Source organism: Sciurus carolinensis, chromosome 14, assembly GCF_902686445.1.
Source record: "Sciurus carolinensis chromosome 14, mSciCar1.2, whole genome shotgun sequence".
Classification (NCBI taxonomy): domain Eukaryota; kingdom Metazoa; phylum Chordata; class Mammalia; order Rodentia; family Sciuridae; genus Sciurus; species Sciurus carolinensis.
Genome location: NC_062226.1, coordinates 17,527,131 through 17,553,575, shown reverse-complemented (window position 1 = coordinate 17,553,575; position 26,445 = coordinate 17,527,131). Strand labels below are relative to the sequence as shown.

The window sequence follows — 26,445 nt, the reverse complement described above, 5'->3', positions numbered from 1 at the left end:
GTTCTGAGGCACCTGGCAGTGGGAGGCTGTCAGTGGTCTTGAGCAGGGAACAGGCATGAAGACTCTGTGTAGAGGTGGGCCTGGGTATGTTCGTGGGGTGGGATGAGGGCGGGGAGCAGTGAGGCTATTGAAGAAGGCCTAGGCCAGGGAGTGTCAGTGAAGATGGAGAGGTGTGGACATTTGGACGATAATTTGAAGGAAGAGCGGAAGACTTGACATCTGTGCTGGATGGCTTCCATGTGCTTCTTCTGGTCCTTGCTCAGTTTGTCCTGCCCCTGCCTCAGGAGGCCACCTCAGTGGACTCTGTACCTGACTTCCATTGGGTTCACTTCTCCCGTTGAGTGAAGTTGGAATAATTCATTCCCCTGGTGCCTCTCTGGCAGAGGCACCACGAGCCATCTGTGTCCCTTAACTAAATGCCACAGCTCCATGGAATTTTCTCTCCTTGTTCTGGAATTTTCACCCTCGCCTTGATCCAATGACATGTGCCACAGGATAGTGCATATCCCGTGCTGTTTTTCTAGAACTTTCCCCAAACTCTGTGAATAGCTCCCTTTGTAGAGTCTTCTAGCTTCAATGTTATCACCAGTTTGCTGCTGGGATCCTCTTTGATAGCATTTTCCTTGTTGGGTGAGTAGAAAAGGAAATAAGCTTAATGGACAGGATCACCAAATCACCCACTGAAATATCCAGATCATCATTCTGACCAGATTGTACTGTGTGTGTGTGTGTGTGTGTGTGTGTGTGTGTGTGTGTGTGTGTGTTGGGGGGGGTTTGGTCTTTATCTGGCAGAGTAAGATACGCTAAAGGAAACATACGGGTGGACCTATGTAGCCACAATGAATAGGTCTAAAAATCACAAAATGATCACTTAGCTTATCTTGGTGGACAATGTCCTTCAGTTGCTGTTCACATACCTGAAAACAGAGCCTGTTGAGATGAGATCAAGAGAGGGTTTCTAGGGAACAGGGGAGGGGGCTATGAGATAGCCACAAACAGAGGAGGATTCTACCAACTTCGGACCATCTGTGTGACGGCAGGGGATGAAAAAATGCCTGAGGAGCCCCTCCCAGTCTGTGAGCTTATAATTGCTCACACATACCTCAAAGGGAATACTCAGATGCAGGTCAAGGTCCCAGCAATGTGGGTAGTTTGTTTAGAGCCTAAATCAGAGTGCTCAGTTTTCAATACAAACGACAGAGCTAGTGCCAGACGGTACCGAGGAAGCATTTTCACGGGAAGCCTCAACTCTGCTACTAGCCAGAAAATTATTTCAGGAACTATGTTGTCACTAAGATGAGATTTTTCAAATGTGTCCCCTGAGATAACGTGGCTGAATGAGGCTGGTGGATAGGACAGTTCCATTTCTAATTCATCCTCAACATCTCTATCGTATGATCATCCTTTCTTCTGCATCTTAGCAACCAAAAATCTCTCATCATTTGATAAGGGAATATAATCATCAAGTCATGGGATAAGAAATCTCTAAATATCATCAAGTTCAGAGGTGGCAAACACCTGAGCCTTCACAACACCCCTCCAATACTGGAGGTAAGCATCATGAGTTGACCATGGCAGTTTCCCCACATGAATCTGTTTACAGTCTCAGAAATCTTCCCAACATAACATTGAAAACAGCCCCTATCTATTTATCTCAGTTGGCACATGAGATGTCTGACATCTGCCACCTCAGATTTAATCCAACCTGTAAGATAGACAAATAAACAGAAGCTCAGGGAGGATTTTGAAGACCTGGCTTGGAGTAGATGTTTTTTCAATTCTCCCCTTGGCTGTATGTGTACTTTATAACCCTGTCCCCTAATCACAGATGACTAAGCCAGGAGTGGGCTCCTAACATACACCAGAGCAATCAATAATAGTTCTTCCTGAGGATTTTTCAAATTGCAATTCAAAGAAGAGAAGGACTCTTCCTTGGTGAGAAGAAGCACATCATATGAGGAGATTAAGATTATCACAACCACGATCCTAGTAGGGCAGAGAGGGACAGGAAGAGAGGTAAAAGCTGCCTCAGCATTAAAAGATGGCTGTAAGGATCAACTACGTGAATCTGTGTGGAAGGTCTCTGCCCAAAATATCACGTTATCTCTGTCTTCTATGCCAGATCAGGTCTCAGACCCTGGTACCCTGACCTGTCATCCAGCATACTTGCCAAGATTTATACCTTCCTGTCTCTCTCTCTTTCTAATCTAAAGATCTTCACATCTGCCTCAGCATCAGAAGTATCATTTGAAAAGTGTTTAACTACTAATGCAGATATAACAAGTCATTTCTCAGTTTCACTGTATCTGCAAAGCCTTCTATAATTCAACATCAAATATTTATTATTACATTTATTAAAGTTTTAATAATTTAGCATCTCTTGCATGTAAGATAGAAGCTTAGCTAACTGGTTCCCCTTTATCCAACCTGGGTCACTTCAATATTTATATTCCAAAGTCTCCATTTGAGTTTCATTTAGCAGAGTCTGTGTCTTGAGCCGTCCACCCGAGCTGACAGTCGGTGCGTGGCACAGCCTCCCTAGTGGCAAAGACTAACAGAAATCTGGTGCTGAACAGTGTTTGAAGAGATTTACTGAGCCCAGGCAGAAACTCATCCTAATAGACTTCACTTTTATTATGATCGCTAAACTAAAATGGGGGAAATATATATGTCTCCAGGCTCACTGGCTGAATGACAGGCAGCCAGAATGTAAGAGGGAGATCCAAGCTGTAGGGAACGTGGTGGCCTCTTTAGTCATGCTTATCAGAGGAGCCTCGTTCTCCTAAGAAAAGGGAGGGACATGGAAGTGCAGGGAACATTCTAATGCCCAAATTCCATGAATCCAACTGTGGGTGCTAGGGTGACTTCCCCTTCACCTAGTCTCCCTCTTCCTCCATTGATATTTCATATTCCACTTGCATAAAGAACACACCCACTCAGTAGACAAAATGGTCAACAGAGACTAAGATAGAAAGCCCAATGACCCTAACCTTCCACCTTAAAGAGAATCCCCCTGCCACCATAGTTGTCAGGATTTACTGAGCACTCAGCCAACGGCCTGGGTTCAAATTCTAATTTTGCCACTGATTAAACTGTTTTGTTGTGCAAATATCTTAAGTTTTGGTGCCTCTTTTCCTCATTTGGAAATAACAGTAACTACATCACTGAGTTTAATGAGTCAGAATCCATAACTGTAAAGTCCCTAGACAGGGTCAGACACATATTAAGCACTCAGTAAATGCTACTCATTATTACTTATGAATATGGAACTAAGAGTTTGAATATGTTGTCCAGTTCTCAAAAACACCCAGAAATATAGCTATAACTACCACTGCCATTTATAAGTAAGAGACTGAGGGTCAGAAAGTCTAAGTAATTTGCTCAAAGTCCAATAGCAAGTGGTGGAGCTGGGATTTGAACACAGGTAGTTTGACACCAGAGCCTTCACTGTTCTTTGCTCAACAGTCCAATCTCCTGTGTGTTGAGCAGGTAAGTGGATTACCTGTTGCAATTCCCTTGTCCTATGGGGAAAGGACGTTTGTGTGAGTAAATGGTGAGGAAGGGGAAAACTGAAGGGGAGGCTTCTGGGCTTGAGATTCTACCTAGCAAGGGCTGAAGAAACCCACTCTGAATCAGCATCCTCAGTGGAAAGGGAAATATCCTAGGTTGCCTACCATGTACAATCACATACAGCCATTAGCAAACCTGCTGAGGTTATAGGGAATGCAAAGACCAGTTGTTGAGTATTTTTTCAGCTCCAATAGGAGGGAGGTATCATGAGTATCAAACAATATAAGAGCCATACCAAGGGGAGGGCTTTCCCCAAGACTCTCCTCCCTGAGTCCATCCAAAGTCATGTGTCCCCATATAATTCAGCAACAGTCTGAGATTCACTCCCACCTAACCCACACATCCTATTGTCCTTTCCCTTCCTTAATCCCCCTATTGGTAGCTAATGTGACCAAGAAAAATGGAGGCAGACACCCTGTGTCTATACAGCTTCTGTACCATGAACTGTTTCTTTTCATCAGCTGGTCACACTGCATCACATGGTTACTGACTAATTTGTATTGCAATTCCTACTACCTCTCAAACTTCCCAGCATTCTTTTAACACCAGTTCCATGAAAGGTGCTGTGCCAGTCACTCTCTGTATGTTGTGTGGTCCCAGCGAGTACCATGTGAAGGAAACACACTTACCTCCACCTTCCAGGTTCTCACTTGAAGGTCTAGAGAAGAGAACTGACTTGGTCCAGTTGCTCAAGTAGCAAATTGTGGAGCCAGGATTCACATCTTGGCCTCAATGACTCCGAAGTCTGTATCTTTCCTATTCTTCCTTCCCTTTCTGGTCTTTGTATTTCTAGCACCTAGCACAAAGTTCCACAAAGTACCTGGCATGCATCTATTGGGGATTTCACCTTAAGATGCATAGTCCATGTTTCTGGAATGCATTGTTTCTGATAGGGATTCTGTCTGGGCCCAAGGCAGACTGCAATATCTGGAGTCCTCATCAGCAGGGACCTCTAGCACTGAACAAAATGTCCTCAAATGCCTTTTATATGGTTCACAGCTAAGAAAAGGGAACAAAAGCACCAGGCACGTTGTGGTTCCTGTCCTTCTTTCCCTGCAGCCTCTGCCATGTATCCTGCACTGCTACTCTTCAGTCAGATTGGACTGGAAGCTCCCTCACTGGGAATGCCACTTCAAGACCCTGTACCTTGCTCATGGAGAGGACATCTGTGAGTGCTTTTCTTATCAACACTCACTTGTTACCTGTTATGATTTTTCCCTAGGGATTATCCTATCTGTAATCTCAATCCACATAGTCAAGTTCTCCCTCACCTTGTTGGTTTTGAGGATGAGTTAATGACCCAGGTCTGGCTAACTAAAGCCCTCAGTCCCTTTAGGCATTGGTTTGGGATAAAGGCCAATGCCCCAAATTAGACCAAGTGGAAGCATCATACCCTGGATGTGGTCTCAAGTGTCAGGCTCTCAGAATTCACACCCTGGTGCTGCCACTTTCTGGCTTTGTGACCTTGAACAAGTTACATGACCTCTCTGGGCCTCACATATTCAGTGGAGCTAATAATGGGTGAATATTACATGATCTCATCTGGAATAGTGCCACATAAGGATGAACTGCTATTGCTACTACACGGTGCCGGGATCTTCGCTTAACTGATTGGGCAAGAACTCATCTTTTCCCTGGCAGTGCTAAACTCAGGTTGTAAGCTTGGAATAGAAGCTGAAAGTGTTCCTGAAAAGTTAATCAACCCAAAGAAAAACAGAAAGATGAGGGCTGAAAACAGACAGGAATTTTGAGTCCCAGCAATATTTGGGAGCACATACATCCTGCTATGTCAAAAGCTATTGCCACCCTGGAGTTTTGAAAACTTATATCTTTTGTTTTCTGTTCAAGTCAGGGGATTTATTTCTTGTCTTGTTACCTTGTTCATTTGTACACAAACTTTAGTGGACATTAGAATCAACTGGGACCTTGTTAAATCAGTTTGTTGGGCTAACCTCTGAAATACTGGATTCAGCAGGTGGATTAGTCTCTTGTGGCTGCTGTAACAAATTGCCACATGCTGGAGTGGCCCTAAAACAACTGTAAGCCCCAAATCAGTATCACTGGGCCAAAATCAAGACCATACTCTCTGTGAAGGCCCTGGGGATTATCTGGGTCTTCCTCTGCCAGCTTTTGGTGGTGGTTAGCATTCTTTGGTTGTGGTACATGGTCCCAACCTCTCACTCCTTCTTAACTTGACTTCTCTGTGTGTCAAATCTCTCTCTTCTGCTCTCTTAAAAGGGCACTTGGTATGATATTTTGGGCCCAACCAGATAACTCAGGATAATCAACCTATCTTAAGATTCTTTTTTGTTGTTCTTTTTCTTCTTTTAAAATTTGTATTTGTTCTTTTTAGTTATGCTTATGATTCTTAATCACATTTGCAAAGAGCTTTATTCCAAATAAGGTAACATTTACAAGTTTTAGGATTTATAAGCTGATGCCTTTGGGATCATTATCCATCTACCATAGAGGGAGTCTGTGAATTTGCATTTCTAACATGTTTTTATATAATGCTGATGCAGCTGGTCCTGGGATCACGCTTTGAGAACCAATGACCTCCTGACTTTCTGCATGCTTTGAAATTTGGCTCGAAGTTTCTCTTCTCTGTGAGAACTTCCTTTTAACCTCTAGGTGAGTCTGACCACCTACACCTTCGTGCCTTCTCTCTGCCTTGAAATTTCTCTCTATCCTCTTCAACTATCACAACGTTCATCTTTTTATTTGTGATTTTGTCTCATTTAATAAAAATAAAATCCTTGTCTTGTTTTTCTTCTGAATCTCCAGTACTTAGCCTGCCATATAATAGGTGTTCAGTAAATTCTCAATGCTTGGACTTGAAAGGCCAAAAGAACAAGGAGACATTCTTAATTCTATTTAGGACCAATTCAACGTGAAAACTATCACCAAGTGAGCAATGCTGGCTTGCATCTGATATTCCATTATTCTTGTACCATTGTTCCGGAATTAACAGCATTTCACCATTTCATTTTCATTGATTTGAGATCATAGGAAAATCACTGAGAAGCTCCAAAAGCTGGGCTTTGTGGGTGATTATTATTCTAACTATAATAGCTATTCTCACATTTCTCTTACAAGGAGAACCAGCTCCAGATGAAATCGTGAAGAAGGCCCGGTGTGGAGTCCTAAGTGTTGTTTTGCCATGCTGCTCTCTCCACAAGTGACTATTATCTCATCTCTCAAGCCAGGCTCTTGTGGCATGTTCCTTGCTAAGCCTCGAGACTCTGGAAGGCAGGGGAGGGCTTTATTCATCTCTGTGCTCCTGGCACAGTACCTGGCACACAAGAGGGGCTCAGATAGAACTTTTCAGAATTGAAAGGAATCTGTATGAAATGTAGCTTGAGTTTGCACCTCCATTGCTGCAGCAGCTATCATTAGTGTCTCCAACGCAAAAAATCTCATTCACAGCAGCTTCCTGCTGAGGCAGGCTGGAGCATAGGAGCCATCAGGGAACAGTTCTCTTCTTTGGCCCTTCGACCCCTCAGACTTGAAAATCTTTCCCTCTCACCTTAGACTCTACATAACCAAATCTCATGTGCAGTTCATGGTTAATTGCCAATGTTCTTTCTCCTGGGAATAATCACCTAAATTCTTTGCCCAGGAACTTGTTCTTTCTTTTCCAACTTCTCAAAGTACTCTATGTCTACCCTGTATGTGACTCTTCATTCATTCCATAAATATATTCATGTACTTAAAGCCACAGACCTGGCATACTGTAGTAGTGTGTGTGTATGTCTGGGTGTGCATAGGGATTACTGCAAGCCTTCAATACTAAGATGCTGTTGATTTCAAAATGCATCATTGACTGAATACAGTCTTTCACCAAAAGAAAGAGAAAAGAGTGAAACAGAGAAAGAGAACACAAAATTCACTATATGTGCCATGTAGACCATAACAAACGTAATAACTAATGCCTCTCCAGTTAGCTATGTTCCAAATTCAGGACTTAACCTGTATCATGTCATTTGACCTTCACCTTTCTCTTATATGATTTAAAAAATCTTTTCTCATCATCAACCTTAAGAGTAAACACAACCATAGAAAAGTTCATGCATTCATGTAAGTGGTGGATTGAGGATTTGAACACAAAGAGGTTTAGCTGCATTCCATATCTTATGACATTAAGCAATGAACTTTATGTTTAATAAACATACAACAGGGGAAAATGTGCAACTTGATAAAGTGTTAGTAAAACTGTTCATGTAACCACCACTGAGATCAAGAGGTCAACTGTCATCGGCATCACACAAATCCCTCAGCTCCCAAAGGCATCCCCATCCTTCCTTTCTTCTAAACCAAAGATCAGTTTTTATTAATTATTAAGACTAGTTTTAAAAGAATATGCATATATATTCTTTTGTGACTAGATTCCATCATTCAGTATTGCATTTATGAGATTCATACATGGTACACTGCATGGTAGTTGTTTTCCCTCATTTTCCTCATTAATGGTATTCCATCATAGGATTATCTCCTAATTTATCTATCTATGTTTTTGTTGATGGATATTTGGTTTTTTTTCCAGCTCCCTGGCAATCAACATGTGCTACTATTAATGTTCTTTTTAGTATTATTTGTGGTACATATACACACATTTCTGTTAGGCATATTCTTAAGGGTAGAATTGAGGGGTGATAGGGTATGTGCATACTCTACATTAGACACCGCAGTAGATACTGCTCAACAGGTTTACATGGTGGTCATGCTAACTTACATTCCTATAGTGAGGATAGGAAAGTTCCAGTTGCTCCATACGCACACCAACCTTTGCCATTATTAGTTCTTTTCAGTTTAGCCACTGTGGAGGATCGCAGCCTATACATCTGACTATTTTGCTTCTGGCAGAGTGAGGTCTCCATCTTTCTCAAGACTGACAGATGTAAAATAAAATCGTCAACTTTGATTTTTCCTCTCCAACCCTACGTAATGCTTACCTGTCTCCCCTGGCCTCTGCTTTCTCACGGTCTTTCCTCTAATCTCTCGGTTGCATTCCCACAGCAGCATTATTGGCTATCTATAATTATGATCTATTATTTATTAATTTCTAACCTATCTCCTGACTGGAACTTATTAATTCCTTGAACGCCCATGATATGCTCGCCTGGGCAATGCCATGTCAAACAAGGTTTATTAGTGCAGCTTGGAAAACTCAATTTAGCACAGCTCCTTTCAAATGGTGATGCTTGCAATGTTTTTTCCTCGCAGAGCAGAAGTCTAAGCATGACTTTGTCACCTACTAGAGAAAGCATCACTTGGGCCTCTGGTTTATTTATTTATTTTTGATCTTCAAAATGAACATAATAGCCTCAACCCATGTAGCTGAGGCAAGCATGGGATGAGATAGTGTTTGTAACATATTTGGCACAGAGGATATGATGGATGGATGTCAGTGCTTGTTATTATACTCTGTGAAGCAAGGTACTGTTATTATCTTTATCTCATAAAGGAGAGGAAGCTTAGAGAGTTGAACTTGACTGAGATCATGTTTCTCACACATGGGAGAGATAGCAATCTCACCCAGCCATTTGCATCTCCAGAGCAAGTGACTCATAACCAGTCCGACATCTGCCTTCTATCTTCACTGAAATAGTGTGTGCAATGTCAACAGCACAGAACCCTACTGACAGCTAGCAGAGACCTTCTTCAGTTAATTTCAGACAAGGTCATTTAGGTCTCTTGGAGAATGGTCTTTCAACCACATGGATGTTCCTTGCTGCAACTTCAAAATATATGATACAGAGAGATTTTAGCACAGGTTTCCCTTGAGTTTTATCAACTTCAATTGTATAAAACATGGAAATGATAATAATCTTCCATGAATCAATTTGTGTGTGCTGGTGTATATGTGCAAAACCACCTTAGTTCCTTAATTATTAGTAATTACTATTTCATTTTCTAAATAAATGATATCCTTTCATTAGTCTATTACTCTCCAATCAACTACTTTTGGGAAATAGTAAGAGACCGAAAAAGGTGACCTTGTGAAAGGTGACAGGTAAGAATAAATATATGGAAAAGTCGGAGAGCTGGGTCCTATCACAATGCCATGGCCATACTGATAATGTCTTGATTCAGAATGATCCAAAGACAGCATGAAGCGGTGGCACTCCAGGGGGTCATGTTGACTTTTATAAGCCAGTAAGCTATGTGAAAGGCAGATTTAGAAGAAAAACTAGAATTCATTTTTGGTGACATCAAAAGTTCTGTAAGGCTTTCTTCAACCAAATTGGAAGAAGAAGAAAAACATCTCTACTAGAAAGCTCCAGAATGGTACTAGGATCAGTCCTAAGACCATTGAATTAATTAAATCAATAAGCATTTAGTAGTTGTCCAATTTGTACTAGGAACCAGAGATTAAAAGCTAAATAAGTTGTTTTCCTCGACCTTGAGAAGTGCATCACATAATGGGACAGAATGATGTGCAAACAACTAATTAGAACACAGTAGAATAAGTCTATAATGAAGTTTCCGACAAGGTGCAGGACATATAAGGAGAGATGCAGTCATCATCCTTTCAGGAGTAAAGAACAAAGAGCTTTGGTCTCTGGACCCTTAGATCTCATGGATTAGCCCAAAGTCCATCCTCAGTATCAGAATCACAGCAGAAAGCATCCCATTCTCCAAACTCAGGCCTTCATGATTCTCCAATATACTGTCAAATATTGACTTTTTACACAATAAGTTCATTAATAATCCCACAGTGAGTGAGATAATATGTTACCCTCTCTTATATTTTATAAAATCCCAAAATAAGAGTAATGATGTTATAATATGCGGCACTGAGCCCCAGCAAGGGGGGTACTCTTAGGAGTTTTGGAGCGTGGGGTAGTTGACTGTGTTCTTCATATCCACTATCAACTGACTCCATCAGCAGTCAGAGGTCCCTCCTGCACAGGAGTTCCTGTGATCCTGAAACTGAGGAACATACAGGCCTCCAAGAAGTCCTTGGTACAGAGTCCTGGAGATGATATCCCTACCTGACATCTGCAGGGTCTTCTGTGACGAGCACATCTGTCTTGCAACTGGCCAGGGGATTGATGGACAGCTCCACAGGTGGAACCACAAAGCTTTTGCTCACAGGAAGCCAGAGGCCTTGGCCCAAGCTGAAAGTAGACCTGTAATGTAAGAGTTTCCATTGGGGAACTCCCTGGGAAGCAGAGAGCAAAAAGAAAAAAGGGGCCCTCTTCCCATCCCTTATGGGGCATTTTCTCCTTCTCCATCCCATTAAGTCCCCTATTTTCCCCAAGGCACAAGTTTGGCCAGGTTGGCCCAAACACAAATGGTCATTTTTTAAATCAGTTTATCAGTGTGCTCATGCATTGCTTTGCATTTCTACTTTTCTTTTCCTGGGTTAACAGTCAACTGTGAAGACAGGGACTATTTCAGCTCTGATTTCCCCTTAGTCTCTATACCCAGTAGGAGTTCCACAAATGACTGCCAAGTCAGCAGGAGCAGACTAGCATATAGGCCAAGAGCATGGACTCAGAATCAACTCAAACCAGTGTCTGATTTCTAGTATTGTCACTTAATTTGCTCTATGTCTTTATCTACTTAAGTATTGAAATTTTATATGAGATTTTGTGGAGGTGCTAGGAAGAGGTTCTATGGCTATTTTTTAAACTACCAGCATAGATAATTAGTTATATCTCCTCCAGTCCAGGAACCCAAATCTATAAATCTAGGTGCCAGACAAATGGGAATTAGATTCCCATAGCAACCTGGGCTGTGAAGGTACATTAGTGCCAGCAAGAGTTCTTAGTCAGTGCAGCTCAGAGGTGCACAGGATCGATAGTCTAAGGATGCACGACCATACTTCCTAAGAGACATTTCTCTATTCCCTACCATTATAATATCCCAACAAGACTGTCAACTCACCTGAGAATCTTTTCAGGGGCTTGCTCTCCTGTCACCAGATCATAGCCCCTCTCAAGTGTCGTGTATGGCCAAGGTCTGTGGAAACCAAGGGAAAGAAAAAGTGAGTGGAGATGACATTTGTCAGAAGTAAGCAGAATTCCTATTTGGACAACAGCTCAAATTCCAGAGGCAATTATTGGACAAGTCTTCTATGTTACAAAGGAGTGTCTCCATTTGACCAAAAGACTCAGCATTTATGTAAAATTCAGTTGCCCATATTTGAGTGCATGTGAGGAAATCTGATTCCTCCTCAGACCATGTAAGGAAGCATTCATTGATCACTTCTTGTTTGGGTGGGTGATTTGAATGTCAGCCTTTGTGCTCTAGAAGATTCATCAATCATGTACCTTTAATTCTATAATGTGATTTAGTGGGAAAATAGGATTTGCTTCCCACTGGGGTCTACAGGAGCACATCTGTTGCAGAGAAAGAATCCTACCTGCAGAGAGTTTTTGGGCATCCAGTAATATAACAGAGGAGGTAGGGACAAGTCTACTACTGCCTCATTCCCAACGTCCTGTGTCACTCACCCTTCACTCTGTCCCCAGTCACTGCGTACACACAGGTGTCTGTGAACGGGGTCGGGGGCATAGCCTTCGTGACAGCTGCACTCTCCTGGAAGCAAAACAGAAAGGAATCTTATGAAATACTGCCTCTCAAAATAGGCTTTTCCCTGGTGCCTTGCTTTCCTGGAAAATAAAGTGAACTTTCAGAAAAATCCCATGAAAAAAGGGTGTTTTGGTTCATGGACCACCATGGTTCAAGAAGAGTTTTTTCATGTGCATGTTCATTTGTTCACTCACTCATTTATCCATCCAATAAGACCTTGACACACCCTGCCAAGCACTAGAGACACAGGGACCAAAGGTGCAACCTGGTAGCTGAATGTGCTCACGACATGATGAGGAAAACAGGAAGTGACCAGAGCACTACAAATGAAGGGTCGATTTTCAAATAATTAAACCATGATGAAGTGTATTTATTTAAATATGAAAACAAAAATTGAATTCTCCTCACCTGAATGAACAAGACTTGATTATCCATAAACCGTAAGTCAAATACCACCTCCTCCAAGAAACTGTCAAGTTCCTTTTTAGGAAAAATTGATTTTTGCCTGTGGTCCCCTGGTCTTATGTATTTTTTTTTTTTTTTTGGTGTTTATTTTAAAAATTTTAGCTTGTTTCTGTATGATTTGGATCTGGAAGTGTCCCTAAAGGCTAAATGTTGAAGGCTTTGTCCCCACTGCAGTAGTGTTCAGAGGTGGAGCCTTTGAGAGCTGAATGGCTCATAAAGGCTCTAGCATCAATGGATTAAACCAGGGAAAAATTCATAATTTGATTGAACTATGAGGCAGTGGTGTAAATTGGAGGATGTTGACTGGAATGGGTACAATGAGGCGTGCCCTTGGGACCTCCATCTTGTCCTTGGCCCATTTCCCTTTCTCCTTCTTCCCTGCCACCATGAGGTGGTGAGCATCTTACTCCACCTTGCCCTTCTGCCATGTACTGCTTCACCACAGGCCCAGAAAAAAAAGAGTCAGTTAACCATGAACTGAAAAATTTGAAGCTAGAAGCCAAAATAAAATTAATTTCTTTAAGTTGTTTTCCTCAGGTATTTTGTGACAGTGAGAAAAGCTGAGTAACACAATTTTCCTCTCTACTCCTAGCCTCCCCTCCCACCTCCTCTCTTGTCCTCTTTCCATCTCGTCTCTTTTGATCACTTTTCTTCCTTACATCCATCCATCCCTCCCATCCCCACCATGTCTGTATCTGGTGTCATGAAAGCTTGCTAGCATTCCACACTGAAATATATTCTCCTGTTGGTCAAGTTCATTGCGGTTGGCTAGTGCATATTCCATTTCCTAGTATATTTTTAAAGTTTGGAATCCTTAAAGAGTTTTCAGAAGCTTTCTGTCCTGCCCTCTGGCTGTTAATAATTTCTGCTCCACTGTGCACTTCTCAAGGTGGGGGAATCTTTTTTTTAAATTCAATTATTTATTGCCCCCCAAGGTGTATTAGTGGAATAGTCATAGATGCTTTACCAAAAATAGATTCTGTAACAAAAGAAATAACTTTGGAAAATATTATATCCTTCTTTAAAGCCAGTGGAGCTTGATTCTCCACGAGAGTGAAACATACGGTTTTCCCCAGCTTGCATTACTTTGAGAGGTTTGCTGGTGGAGGAACTCATAGGAACAACATTCTGTGGAATACATCCTGGGAAATGCTGGTAGGAACTGCCCCGGCCAGCTCAGTCCCTGTGTAGAGCAGAGTTGGTACTCAACAGTGTAAGGTGAATGAATAATCAACTATCTGTTGGGGCTCTGGTAAATTTCCAGCTATTGCTGTCAGACTGCCTCATTTCCTATCTTTTGGTGAACACAGACACATACAGACACTCACACATAGATGCATACATACATGTGCGTGCATAGACACACGCAAATGAACCCACAACCCTTCCATCTTACAGTGATTCTGAGGGGCCTAACCTATGAGTTTTCAAATTATGTCTATGGAAATGCATTGTTCAATGTGGGGAATTTATGGACTTTTGATTGTGAGTTTTCATTTTCTTTAAATAGTTTCCTTTTTAAATATCTTTATAATAAAAAAAAAAGACAGATAAACACTCTGATGTTGCATACCAAAAGTAAGGACACTGCATCCTCATATTAACTCAGCTGGTCAGGTAAACTCATTTTATACAGGTCTCAGAAAAAAAATGTCTCCTATCATGTTTGTTTCATGGAAGAGGATGTGGAGACTATGAGCCAGGTGCTAATAAGTTCATGCTATTTGAAATGACACAGCTTGTGTTTTGGGATTCTCTCAATCTTGCACAACTAAAACAAGATACTAGGTGACGTGCAGGTTCTACAAATATCACCCATAACTCCTAATTTCTTTTTTATTGGTTCTTTTTAGTTACATATGACAGTAGGATCCATTTTGATATAATTATACAAGTATGGAATATATCTTATCCTCATTAGTGTCCCATTCTTATGGATATACATGGTGGTGGGATTCATTGTGTTGTTTTCATATATGTACGTGGGAAAACTATGTCAGATCTAATTTCAAAATGTTTGTATTCATCAAATAACCTTCCTGTTTTCACTGATGAACTATAAATGTAATACAGTGAATCTTATATGAGGCATTCTAGTGTTAAAAAATAAAAACCTTTACTTGTTTATATATTGCAGTGTTGTTTAATCTGTGTACTATCAGAACCAAGCAAGTATCTGGCAATAGCCTGGTTCATATATACCGGCTGAACTGAAATGGCAGTAGAACAGAATATGGAGTGAAGAATGGATCAGAGAGAGTATCTGACATGTTCACAACGAGATTGTTGAAAGACAGAAGGAGCAATGGAATGAAGAGATCTATGTTTTCTCTTCTCTGGCTGCTTGTGAACCATGAGGGGGCTGTCCCTAGGCAGGAACGCTCTCTGTAACCCTGCCCTCCACCCGCAAGCCTGAGGTCTTCCACCAGGTGGGAATGCTGTAGGTGTGTGCAACCCCATGGACTGACTGTCGCCAGAGTAAGGGACGTGGAGGGAAAGGGCTGAGAGCCTTGAATTTGGATGGGAGTAATTTCCCAAGCAGGGTGGGGTGGGAGTCACTAATGATGTGTTAAAATGCAACCGCCCCTTCATGAAATATTCACCACCTTAAACATGTCTAATATTAAAGATTAAAAGTCCTGGGATTTGTCCTCGAGACTCCCCGGATTGATTTATGATCTGCCAAAAGCTGCAGACCTCATGATTCATAATGGGAGAGGTAAAATGGTTACTGTGGGCAAAGGGACGGGAAGCCAGGCTGGGGTGGCAGGGAGGATGCTCCTTTGTCGTGGAAAGGGCAGAGGCTGAGGTTCCTTTCTCTCCTATCAGTGACTCTGCAGGTGAGGGCACAGCTCATTCCCCCTTCCCTCTTTTTGGGACTAGTGGCAACAATAAGACAACTATTCAGACATCCTGCTACATTTTTATTTTCCTCATTGTGTGCTTACTGAACGAGTTTTTATTGACTAGGAATGGATCATTAATTACTGTCACACATTATACAACAAATATGTATTTTTAAAATGAGAAGTATCCACCGCAGGGATCCCTATAAGGCTGCCTGGAGAACAGGACGTAGGTGGAAGGGAGAGCCTATCAGTGCTGGGGGTAGGTGGCAGACTGGGGTTCAGTCTTCACGTTCTTTCTCTGCAGTGGTGTGGCCTTGGGGAATTTGCTTCACCTCTTTGGTCTCTGATTTCTCATATGTAGAATGGAAACAATAGTAGTGTCTCTATCTCACAGGGGTGATGGAAGAAGAAATTGAAATAGTGTAAAGTGTTATCTCACAGCTCCAGTAGACAATGAGCTCCTGGTCAATAAATTAGTTCCCAACCCTTTTCCTTTAATTCCAAGATGGCTCCAGGTTTTTGATGTATGTTCACATATTAACTCTGGGGGCACAAGTCATTTCCTCCTCTATGGGCCTTAGTTTTCTCAGCTGCAAAACAAAAGTTTATATTAGAGGTCCTTCACTTCTGGGCACACCAAGAATCAGTCGTTTGTACTGCCCTTCTGAATCGCTGACTGCTGGTCTCTGGACACTGTTTTAGCCACAGCTGAGATCATTCTTAAGCAGTGGGCTAGGTGTCTCTGGCAAGATCTCCATCAATGCCACAGCTATTGGCCTTATTGACTTCCATTTTGTATTTTGCTGACTCAGCTAACTCTCCACTATTTGCAACCAAGCATTTCCTACTCTAAGATGCTCTGACAGTCAGAGTGGGGGGTTATTAACCCCTTCCATCAGTGACTCCTTTCTCCAACTCTGTCTCTGCACCCACCAGGCAATCAGGCTGTCAAGGAACACCTCCTTCAACCCTTTCACTACAATGGAAGATCCTTGACTGAAGGTGTTAAAACTACCTGGTTCACTATTGTATCCCAGCACCAGCTGCAATGCCTGATACACCGCAGACATTCAATAAACCAAAGTTAAAATAAGTGAAAGCACATATTTTACAATATTAATGCCTATGCCAAAGGGATAGGGAAATAATTTTTATTTGCCCTTTCCCCCACTAAACTGGGATTTCTTGGTTGCAGAAATATTTTCTTAATCATTCTTATCTCAATAAAGAGTACAGTACCTGATGAAGAGTAGGCAACTCATTTGATGAGTGGATGGATGGATGGACAAATTAGTTAATATGTAAATATATTATACTTGTCCTGAACTCAGGCTGAGTTCATTTAGAATAATGATGACTTTGCTAAGGACTGCAAGAAACTTCCATCCATGAAAGGTATTTGCTAGGGAAATGTGGACTGTAAACAAGAGTGTTCATAAAATGTCTACAACAGAATTCTACTCCATATCAGAGCAGGAAACACTCTTAAAGGTCCTCTAGTTCATCTTGCTAGCTTCACTTTTCAGATGGGAATATTAGAGTTTAGAGACTGAAGGGATCTGACCAAATCACTGGATTGGCCTCTGGCTCAGCCAGGATTAGAACCAGGGCTGCTGGCCACTGGAACCAGTATTCCTTCTGTTGCATTTGGTGATATTAATTCTTCTGTGTACTTTGAAGTTTTTGTAGAAAATTTTTGCTCTTTGTGCTCCTGTGACATTTCTAAGCTTTCTATAATGAGAATATTACATTTCCAAGCAGGTACTATAAAGAAATTAAATGAATTTGAAATATCCTTAAGCACATTAAAAACATACATTTATATGTGGTTAATAATGCAGACCTAAAAAAGTTTAATCTCTTCATTAAAGTGGTTCCCATAAGGGAATTCAATTAAGTGAATTTCTATCATGCTAGTTACTAAAACTCTGTATCTTCAGCTATAGATGAACTGCATTGGTTTTAAAATATTTACTCTTTCTGTCTCCCAGGTCCCATTTATTGAGTTCTCATTTTATGTTACATGCACTCTGACTCTATAAACTCTTGGAGAAAAACAACAGAACCCCTTGATAATGGACAAACTGGGTTCATCCTGTATGGTGCTCTTCCAGGCCACTTCAAAGTGGTCAGTGCCTTCCTGCAAACCATTTTCAGACAGTGGGCCTTAGAATCCTTTTATCCTGGATTTAAATCCTGTATCTGCCACTCAGAACCTGTATGAACTTGATCAAGTTGCTTCCCCTTCCTCTGGGACTTTTTCCTTATCTGTAGTAAGGACAACACGTATTGCTGGAAGGTTCAAGAGACAGATTTGAAAAGGCTCAGCACACTCTTTGGGCATTTCTTGTTGCTGAAAATATAATGAATTGTGGTTTGAGTTCTTATTGTTGTTCTTGGGTGGGAGAGCCAGTTCTAAGTGTGTTCGTTTTTTGTTGCTGTGACCCAAATGCCTGATGAGAACAACTTAGAAGATGAACAGTTTATTTGGGACTCATGGTTCCAGAGGTCTCAGCACATGGTCAGCTGACCCCATTGCTCTGGGCCTGCAGTGAAGCAGAACACCATGGCCAAAGGGTGTGGCAGAAGAAAGATGCTCAGGTCATGCTGGCCAGGAAGCGGAGACAGAAAGGTGCCAGGGACAACATATAACCTCCAAAGGCATGTTCCCACTGGTCTCCGTCCTCCAGCCACATCCTACCTGTCTACGGCTATCACCCAGTACAGCAGTCTTTTCAAATTATTAAACCATTAAATGGATTAATCCATGGACTAGGTTATAGCTCTCACGATCTAATCATTTCACATCTGAATGTTCCTACAGTAGCAGTTTTGTGGGGGGACACCTCATCTTCAAACCATAATACCAAGGTATGCCTTTTATAAAGCCAAAGGGACTTCAGTTTCTGTATCTGTAAATTTGGGGCATTGTAAGTGAAACAATCCCTAAGACTGTTCTCCGCCCTTCCAGAACCACTGACATCTGCTGACTGTGTCCATGGCACCTCCCGCTGAAGGAGGTACAGGCAGACAAGGCGAGAGGAGAGGCTGCTGCCTCCCTTGCTCCCCGCAGCTCAGAGGTGCTCACGGCCTGTCTGTGAGAGTGCTGGAGAGGTGCAAAGCCTTCCTCCCAAGCCCGCCTGGCTGGCTGGCTCCCCTCCTCCCACCCCGTCATCCTTTTATGATTCCATTTTCACTTGCTTCCAACTCAGTCATCACTTATCATCACAGGCCAGACACACAGTCTGCTGTTCACTTTCCTATTTACTCTTCTTGTCCCTGTGGCTTGGAAAGACATTTCTGTGAGCTCTCAGAACAATAAGCATGGTATCCTTGTCTGTTCTGACTCTGAATGGGCCATACTATGCCTCTCTGCCCATGTGTCACTGGAGCCCAGCTCGGGGCCAAGACGCATGGTGGGGGAGGCTTGGACTAGACATAACAATACTGAGGGCCAGCTCTCTGCTCTCATGGTGATGGAAGATACCTGACATATGTCATGGCATGTCACTCTCATGACAAGTGCTTAGAAGCAGGCACACATGCTCTCATTGTAAAATAAGGAAACAGAATGAAACTCAACTAATCACTTGTCCAAAGTCATAGATTCAGATCTTAAAGCTCATGGTCCTTTACACCACTACAAATATCAGAGCAATAATCAAAACCACAAGGACAATAATAAGGAGATCTGTATTTAATTTGATGATTATTGTGTGTTAACCATTGTGGGTAAGGAAAAAAAGCAGGGACCTTGGATTTATCTGCATTTAAATTACCATCCTATAGCTTTTTTAAGGTTCCTCTGTAACCAAAGGTTAAGTCTTGTTCTTCACAATTTCCCCTGTTCAAATGCATAATTTTATGTGAGGACTGTCTTGAATTCATAATACCTATCGAGTGATGGGTGGTTGAATTGGTTTTCTACCAGGAGAGATAAGGCAAAAGGTAGTGTTGTACTTTGAATCTGAATGTCCTCCAAAAGCTCATGTGTTGGAGACTTGGACCCCAGCTGGTGGCAATACTGGGAGGTGGTGGAAACTTTAGGAGGTAGGGTCTATTTGAAAGAGGTGGGTCACTTGAGGCATGATCTTTAAGAATTTATTTTGTCCCCAGTTCCTTGCTCTCTTTCCCACTCTTTCTGATCTGCTCTTAGGAAGTGAGCAGCTCTGTTTCACCATACCTTCTCTCACAGGCCCACAGCAATGGAGTATGTTGACCATGGACTGTAATCTTTGAAACTATTAGCTAAAATAAACGTATCCTCCTCTATGTTGGATTTCTCAGGTATTTTGTCATAGCAACGAAAAGCAGATTAACACAAACAACCGGTGCTGAGAAGTGGAGTTGTTGCTGACTTTACTTTCGGAAGTTGTTCAGAAGCCTTTGGAACTGGTTTGTGAGAAGAATTTGGAAATGCTTGGAGATGCAGGATAGAGAGGCCTTAGAATGTTGTAAGTGGACAACTCTGTTGTGAGCTCACAAGATCAGAATGCTAATAGGGATGTGGAAAGCAAAGGCTGTGCTCATGAGGTTTGATGACTTTATTGTGAATTGGCATAAAAGCAATACATGTTACATTCTGGCAAAGAACCTGTCTACATTTTCTCTATTCCTTGAGACTTTGTGTGAACATGGGTTTAAAGGTGATAAATTAATTAAAGCAGAGGAGGAAATTTCAAGGCAGCACAGTTTTCGGGTGGTGTCATGGGAATGGCTGGCAGTGTTTGACCAGACTTTTAGTGAGAACTGAAAGCAAGACACACAGTGGGAAGATTTGAAAAGACTGGCAGTTTGACCAGAAAAGTGCAAGTAAAATTGGAGCGAAGGAGGGTGTGGTTGTTGAAAAGATTAGAGTCATTAACATCTAAAAACTAATAGTTTTATTAGCTGTCATATAAAAGCTGTCAGGCATCTCAGGCATTGCCCAGAGCTCGCCCATCACCCATCACATGCTCAAGCACATAAACGTTTAAACTCCTTTGAAAGACTCTGCTTTGAGAGAAGATTACCAGTGTACCCTGTTCTCACAGGGTTGCCTGGGGAATTATCTTCCATGTTCCCTTTCACCATGTTCAGCCATCCAAGCACACAGAGGCTGCTGCAGCCCTGGTCACAGGAGCCTGGCTATTGCTCCCAATGGTAGGAGCATCAGCCATGGGGTGCTGGTGTTGCAGGCTTGCAGATTCAAGTGTTATGGGTCAAGGAAACCTGGATTCAGATTCAAAGGAAGACTCGGGGGGTGGTTAGGCAGTGTGTGGCAGGGTCTGGGATCCTGAAGGCAGGCCTTGAAGGGGTCACATGTGAAGCAATCATAAGGAAGCCAAAGTTGCCATGGAGACCCCAGGATGTTGGAGATGTCAAGAACATGGAACATCTGCCAAGGAAACAAGCAAGCAGCAAGCAGAGCCAGCCCAAGAAGAGGTCATTGGGCTGCAATGGGCACTTCATGGCATGGGGAGGGATGGCCTGTGCCCTTTTAAGCCCACATGTGCCCCAGAGGCTGGGCAAGGAGCTACAGGATTTTACCCTACTGGGTTTCATTCTTGCTTTGGTTTAATCCCATCTTGGTATTCTCCTATTCCTCTCTTTTGGAATAGGAATGTTTACTTTGCCTGTCCCACCACTATATTTTGTAAGATTGTTATTTTCTTTTTATTCCACAGGAGCTCACAACTAAGAGTTCATCTTGAGTCTCAGAGGAAACTTTGGACATGGACTCTCAAGCAATGGTGGAACTGATGAGACTTTGAGGACTTCTGGATATGGACTAAATTCCTTTTTCACTGTTACATGGGCCTGAACCGTTGGGGGCCAGAGGCAGAATGTTACAATTTGAGATTAGAACGTCCCTCAAAAGTTCATGTGTTCTTTATTTAGCCTGAAGAACTCACAAAACTTAACACCAAAAAACAAATAACCCAATCAATAAACAGGCTCAAGAACTGAATAGCTCACAGAAGATCAACATACATATGAAAAATGTTCACCATCTCTAGCAATTAGGGAAATGCAAATTAAAACTCCTCTAAGATTTCATCTCACTCTGGTCAGAATGGCAATTATCAAGAATATAAGCAACAATAAACATTGGTGAGAATGTGGGGGGAAGGTACATTCATACATTGCTGGTGGGACTGCAAAATGGTGCAACCATTATGGGAAGTGGTATGCAGATTCCTCAGAAAACTCGCAATGGACCCACCATTTGATCTAGCTATCCTACTCCTCAGTTTATACCCAAGGGACTTAAAAGCAGCATACTACAGTGATACAGCCACATCAATGTTTATAGCAGTTGAACTCATAATAGCTAAACTATGGAACCAAGTTATGTGTCCTTCAACAGATGAATGGATAAAGAAAATATGGTAAATATATACAATGGAATATTATTCAGCCTTAAAGAAGGAGGAAATAATGGCATTTGCTGGTAAATGGATGGAGTTGGAGAAATCCTGCTAAGAGAAATAAGCCAATCCCAAAAAACCAAACATGGAATGTTTTCTCTGATATGCAGATGCTAATTTATAATAAGGGGTGTGCTAGGGAAGAACAGAGGCACTTTGGATTAGGCAGAGGGTAGTGAAGGGAGGGGAGGGGGCAAGGAGGTAGAAAGGATAGTAAAATGAATTGGATATTATTATCCTCTGTGTATGTATAACTACATGACCTCTGTGGTTCCACTCATGTATAACCAGAAGAATGAGAAGTTAAACTCCATTTATGTATTATGTGTGAAGTGCATTCTAGCATTATGTACAACTAATTAGAACAACAACAAAAAAGTTCATGTGCTGGAGGTTTGGTCCCCCAATAGTGGCACTATTGAGAGACAGTAGAAACTTTAGGCGGTAGGGCCTAGTTTGAAGACATGGGTCACTGGGTGTGTAACCTTGAATAATTTATTTTTTTCCCTAGATGCTTCCCTTCCTCTCAGTCTGTCTCTCTGTCTCTCCCTTCCTCCCTTCCTCTTTCCCTCCCTTCTTCTCCTTCCCAGCTATTAAGGAGTAACTCTTTTCCACCATATACTCTCTACCATGATGCTCTGCCTCATCATACCCTTATAACAATGAAACCTGCTAACCATGGACTGAGACCGTGAACTAAAATAAATGTTTTCTCCTCTAAGTTGATTTTCTCAGGTATTTTGTCACAGCAATGTAAGAGCTGACTAACACAGGCAGCACCATAACTACTGCTAAGCGTCAACTACATGTTAATCTTATGCAAATGATTTCTGGGATTTATGACAACACTGGGAGGGAGATGTTATTGGCTACACTTTAAGTAACATGAAGCTGAGACTTGGAGAGTGGAAGCTGCATAAAGTTGTGAACAGAGGAGTAAACATCCAAGCCCAGATCTGTTTGTCGACTCCCAAGCTCTGTGACAGCTCTTTAAGAGAGTGTGGAAAAGGGCACAAGAATGGGAGATCAGGGGATGCTGAAGGGAAACTTACTACGCCATGTTAGTCTGAATGATCAGTTCCTAGTATTCATTTCCCTGTAATGATATTATGCATCTGCATCTTTGCCACAGCTGACTGTGGGAAAAGTGAAATTTCTGTCCTACCCTTTGCCCTCAGGCTTGGTGTATCAATTGACTTGGCCAATGAGATGGTTGAAAACATGATGTGAAGTACATGAAGTGAGCTGTTGTGGCTGGGATCTCTGTCTTGCACTCTTGCCTCTTGTCATAAGAAAAACATCTACAAGAAATGGCTGATTCAAGGAGGATGAGATGTGTGGATCGTAACTGGATTCAGTCTGAGTTTAGAGCCAAATGAAGCTGAATCCTGCTGACTTCAGTCCACCCACAAGTGTGACAAAGGAGAAACAACATGCTTGGAGTTGTGGACACCACCTTGCTATTCAACATTATCAAAAAAGCAAAAGCCTATGAGGTACCTCAAACACATACATATGTCTTCATCCCTAAGTAATTACCCGACTTTCTTCCCAAACTGGAAACTTTAGAAACATTTCTAACTGGGCCCTATTTTTTTACCTTCAGCATCTGAATTCCTCTGATTCTACATTTCCTGTGTTATTCAGCACCATTCCTTCCTTTGTCTCCTTTCTGTCTTTGTCCCAGTGCAGGCCCTTGATATTGTCCATGCACACTACTATAACATTGTCTGACCCTATTTTCAGTGTCCCCCCACCATCTGATCAGACTGTTGGTCAGCTATCTTTTCAAAGAACAGCTGCACCCATGGCCTGTCCCTAAAACGCCCAGTGGTTTCCAGTTGCTTCCAGGTTAGAATTCATATCCTCTGATACGGTACTCAGAGCCCTTCATGATGGGCCCCAGCCAATTTTCCAACCTTATCAATATCTCTCCCTCCATTGTAACTTTCCTGTTCTAACTTGCTCTGGGTTTACTGGTATGAACAAGGTCATTTGAGATCCACCTGCAGACCCTACAGAGCTTCTTGCAGCAGATCTGCCTTGACTCCAACCCTTGAGAAAAGCAGAACCTGGACATTGGAGGGATGAGGTCAATGAGAGAAAAGAGGTTGAGAGGGAGTGGGAGGCAAGGACAAATTAAATGGGAAAAATTACTATTTAATACAGGAATGAGATAACACAGGCAGTTTTGAATATAATCAGCATCATCAAGGATTATATTTTATAATAGTAATTCCTCTGCAAATCATCTCACCTTCCTCTGCTTGTCTTCCCATATGTTAAATGAGTAGGTAGTATTCAGAAATTCAAGACATCCTCCCAAACTTTGTTCAAGTTACAGTCATGACTTTTCCTCTAAAACACTCTGGTCTTGAAGTCAGCATCTCTCTGGGGAACAGGGTAGTTGTGGGAGGTTTGGAAGTTTAGGGAATAGTATCGGAGTGAAATAACAAGAGGGTGAAGCAGAGAAACAGGACAGCACTAGGCTATCATTTGAAATTCCAGAAAGAGAGGAAGACTCTTCAGACATCGACTTGGACAAATATCCTGTGTAACCTGGGCAGGTCTCCTCCCTCCTTTGACTCAGGTTCTCTATCTGCATAATGAGGTGTCTGATGACTGCTAAGCCACCTTGCATGAGTGTCTGGTCTCCCTTTCTGGGTGAGACATTTCAGTCTGGCCCTTCTCCAAACACTTGAGACAGAGCTGGACACCCACATCATAGTGGCAGCCCTCCATTGCCATTCATCAGCATGATCTGAGAGCCTGAAGATAAAAATAATCACAGGCCAAAAGGTTCCAGAGGCACAGGCTAGTGATCGTGTCTGATGGAGGTCACAGTCCTTAATCAAGGCTACCTGGGGAACAAGTGGTGCTGGCTCAACCCACGTGGAGGGGCCCTGGCTGGGGAGAGGCCACCAATCTGGTCACATGAGGGCCACTGCTCCAGATTTTCATCTAGAGTGACCACCTCCATTAACTTCACTGCCTCTTTCTCTAATCTCTACCTCTGACCAAACCACTCATGTGGTTATCTACACATTAGTGTCTAGGAGGTAAGCATGTGGAGAAAATCCCAGCTCAAACTCATGACTGATCAAGGACAAGGGGGTGAAGAAAACTCATCAAGAGCCTGGGAATGGTACAGAGCTGTCACGTCCAACCACCAGGAAGGATACTCCATGAGGCATTCCATACAGATGCCCAGAGCTGGGCCAGCTGGGCCGGAAGCTGCCCTCTCCCCACCATCTGCCCATTCCTCCCAGAACCCTCTAAGCTTCTCAGATGAACTGGAATGGGTTGAGAGCTAAAGGACTGCCCTGGAAGGGGAGAAGGACCTGGTGAGCAACCGTTCTGAGAGGCTGAATCTTCAACCCATTCCTCGCTGACCACATAGCTGGCATCAACTGCTGCATCTCTGGGCCTCGGTTTCCTCATCATATAATGGGTTCTCTAAACCTGATGTATTAGCACAAGGATAGCAGATAACACATTGAAACTACTACTCATGGGCCCATGAGTGGTCTTCAGGCAGCAGCAGGGTTACTGCTCCTGCCATTGGCGCTGCTAGCATTGCTGCTCTTTGGTATGGGCAGGTCTGCCCCAGGTCCTGTTTCCTCCCTGGTTTAGGGAGCTTTACTTCTTGATTACAGCTGCCCGCCCAGGCTTCCTGCTCTGCTACCTTCTTCACTTTCTCCTCCTCACATGGATTTTGTCCCTGGCTCAGGCTAAAAATTTTACTTTTTCAGTACAGTTCTGATTCTCAGGATAATTCCTCTGTACCTGGCTTGGGGAGATGGGAGCTCAAAGATGAATCCACCCAATTTTCTGTCTTCAAGCAGCTGTCAGGCAAGGAGAATGACTAGGAGGAAAATACACTGCTACCACAGGTGTGATATGAACTGAAAGAGGAGTGTGTACAAACAACCACGGAACCAAAGGAAGGAGGGTGAGCTCTACCTCAGGGTCAGGAGGAGAGGGAGGGCCAAAATAAGAAGAGGGAACTGGGAAGACCATTAGCGCCAGGCAGTGCCCGAAGTTCTGCATTTATAATAGCTCATATGATCTTCCAAATAACCCTATGAGGTAGGCACTATTGCCAACCCAATCTTATAGATGAGGAGACCAAGCCTAGAGTGGGTTGAGAACCTTGCAGGAAGTTAGGAGTGAAAGACCAGGACTGGAAGCCAGCCAGCCTGGCTCCAGACTTTGTGCTGTTGCCCGGGGCTGCCCTGCCTCCCTCTCCTGGAGCAGTAAGATTTTCCAGAGTGAAGGAGGAGGGTAAAGGCAGGTCACAGAATAATGGGAAATGGAGGTCTCCTTTGTGTCACTGGCTCACTGGGGCACCCGGGAAGCAGAAGATCTAATGATGCTCTGCAATCCTGCACTGAGCTGCAGTATGGGGAGTCAGTCCCTGGAAATTTCCACATCCCCTGTATAAAAATAGTCATTCTGAACAGCTGAAGCCAAGTGATGGGAATAGACAAAGGCAGCTAAAGCAGGTAAGAGAGGCACTAGAGTCAGAATGGGATGTGAACTCTGCAATCATCAACCAATGGCTTTGTGACTCTCTAAAATATTCTCTGACCAAAATTCCTCATTTCCAA

The 26,445-nt window shown here is 42.6% G+C and overlaps 1 protein-coding gene across 6 annotated transcripts in view; it reads right to left on the bottom strand.

Annotated features, from left to right (window-relative positions):
* Positions 1 to 26,445, bottom strand: part of Astn2 (astrotactin 2) — an 851,054-nt gene that overhangs the window by 435,485 nt on the left and 389,124 nt on the right. For 5 of the 6 annotated variants that reach the window (XM_047524417.1, XM_047524418.1, XM_047524420.1 and 2 more), the window contains 3 exons: positions 12,033 to 12,117; positions 11,464 to 11,538; positions 10,566 to 10,703 (listed from right to left, as the gene is read on the bottom strand). In XM_047524417.1, the coding sequence (XP_047380373.1) occupies positions 10,566 to 10,703; positions 11,464 to 11,538; positions 12,033 to 12,117 (298 nt within the window). The remainder of the gene's footprint in view (positions 1 to 10,565; positions 10,704 to 11,463; positions 11,539 to 12,032; positions 12,118 to 26,445) is intronic. The other variant, XM_047524419.1, reaches the window with a different exon arrangement.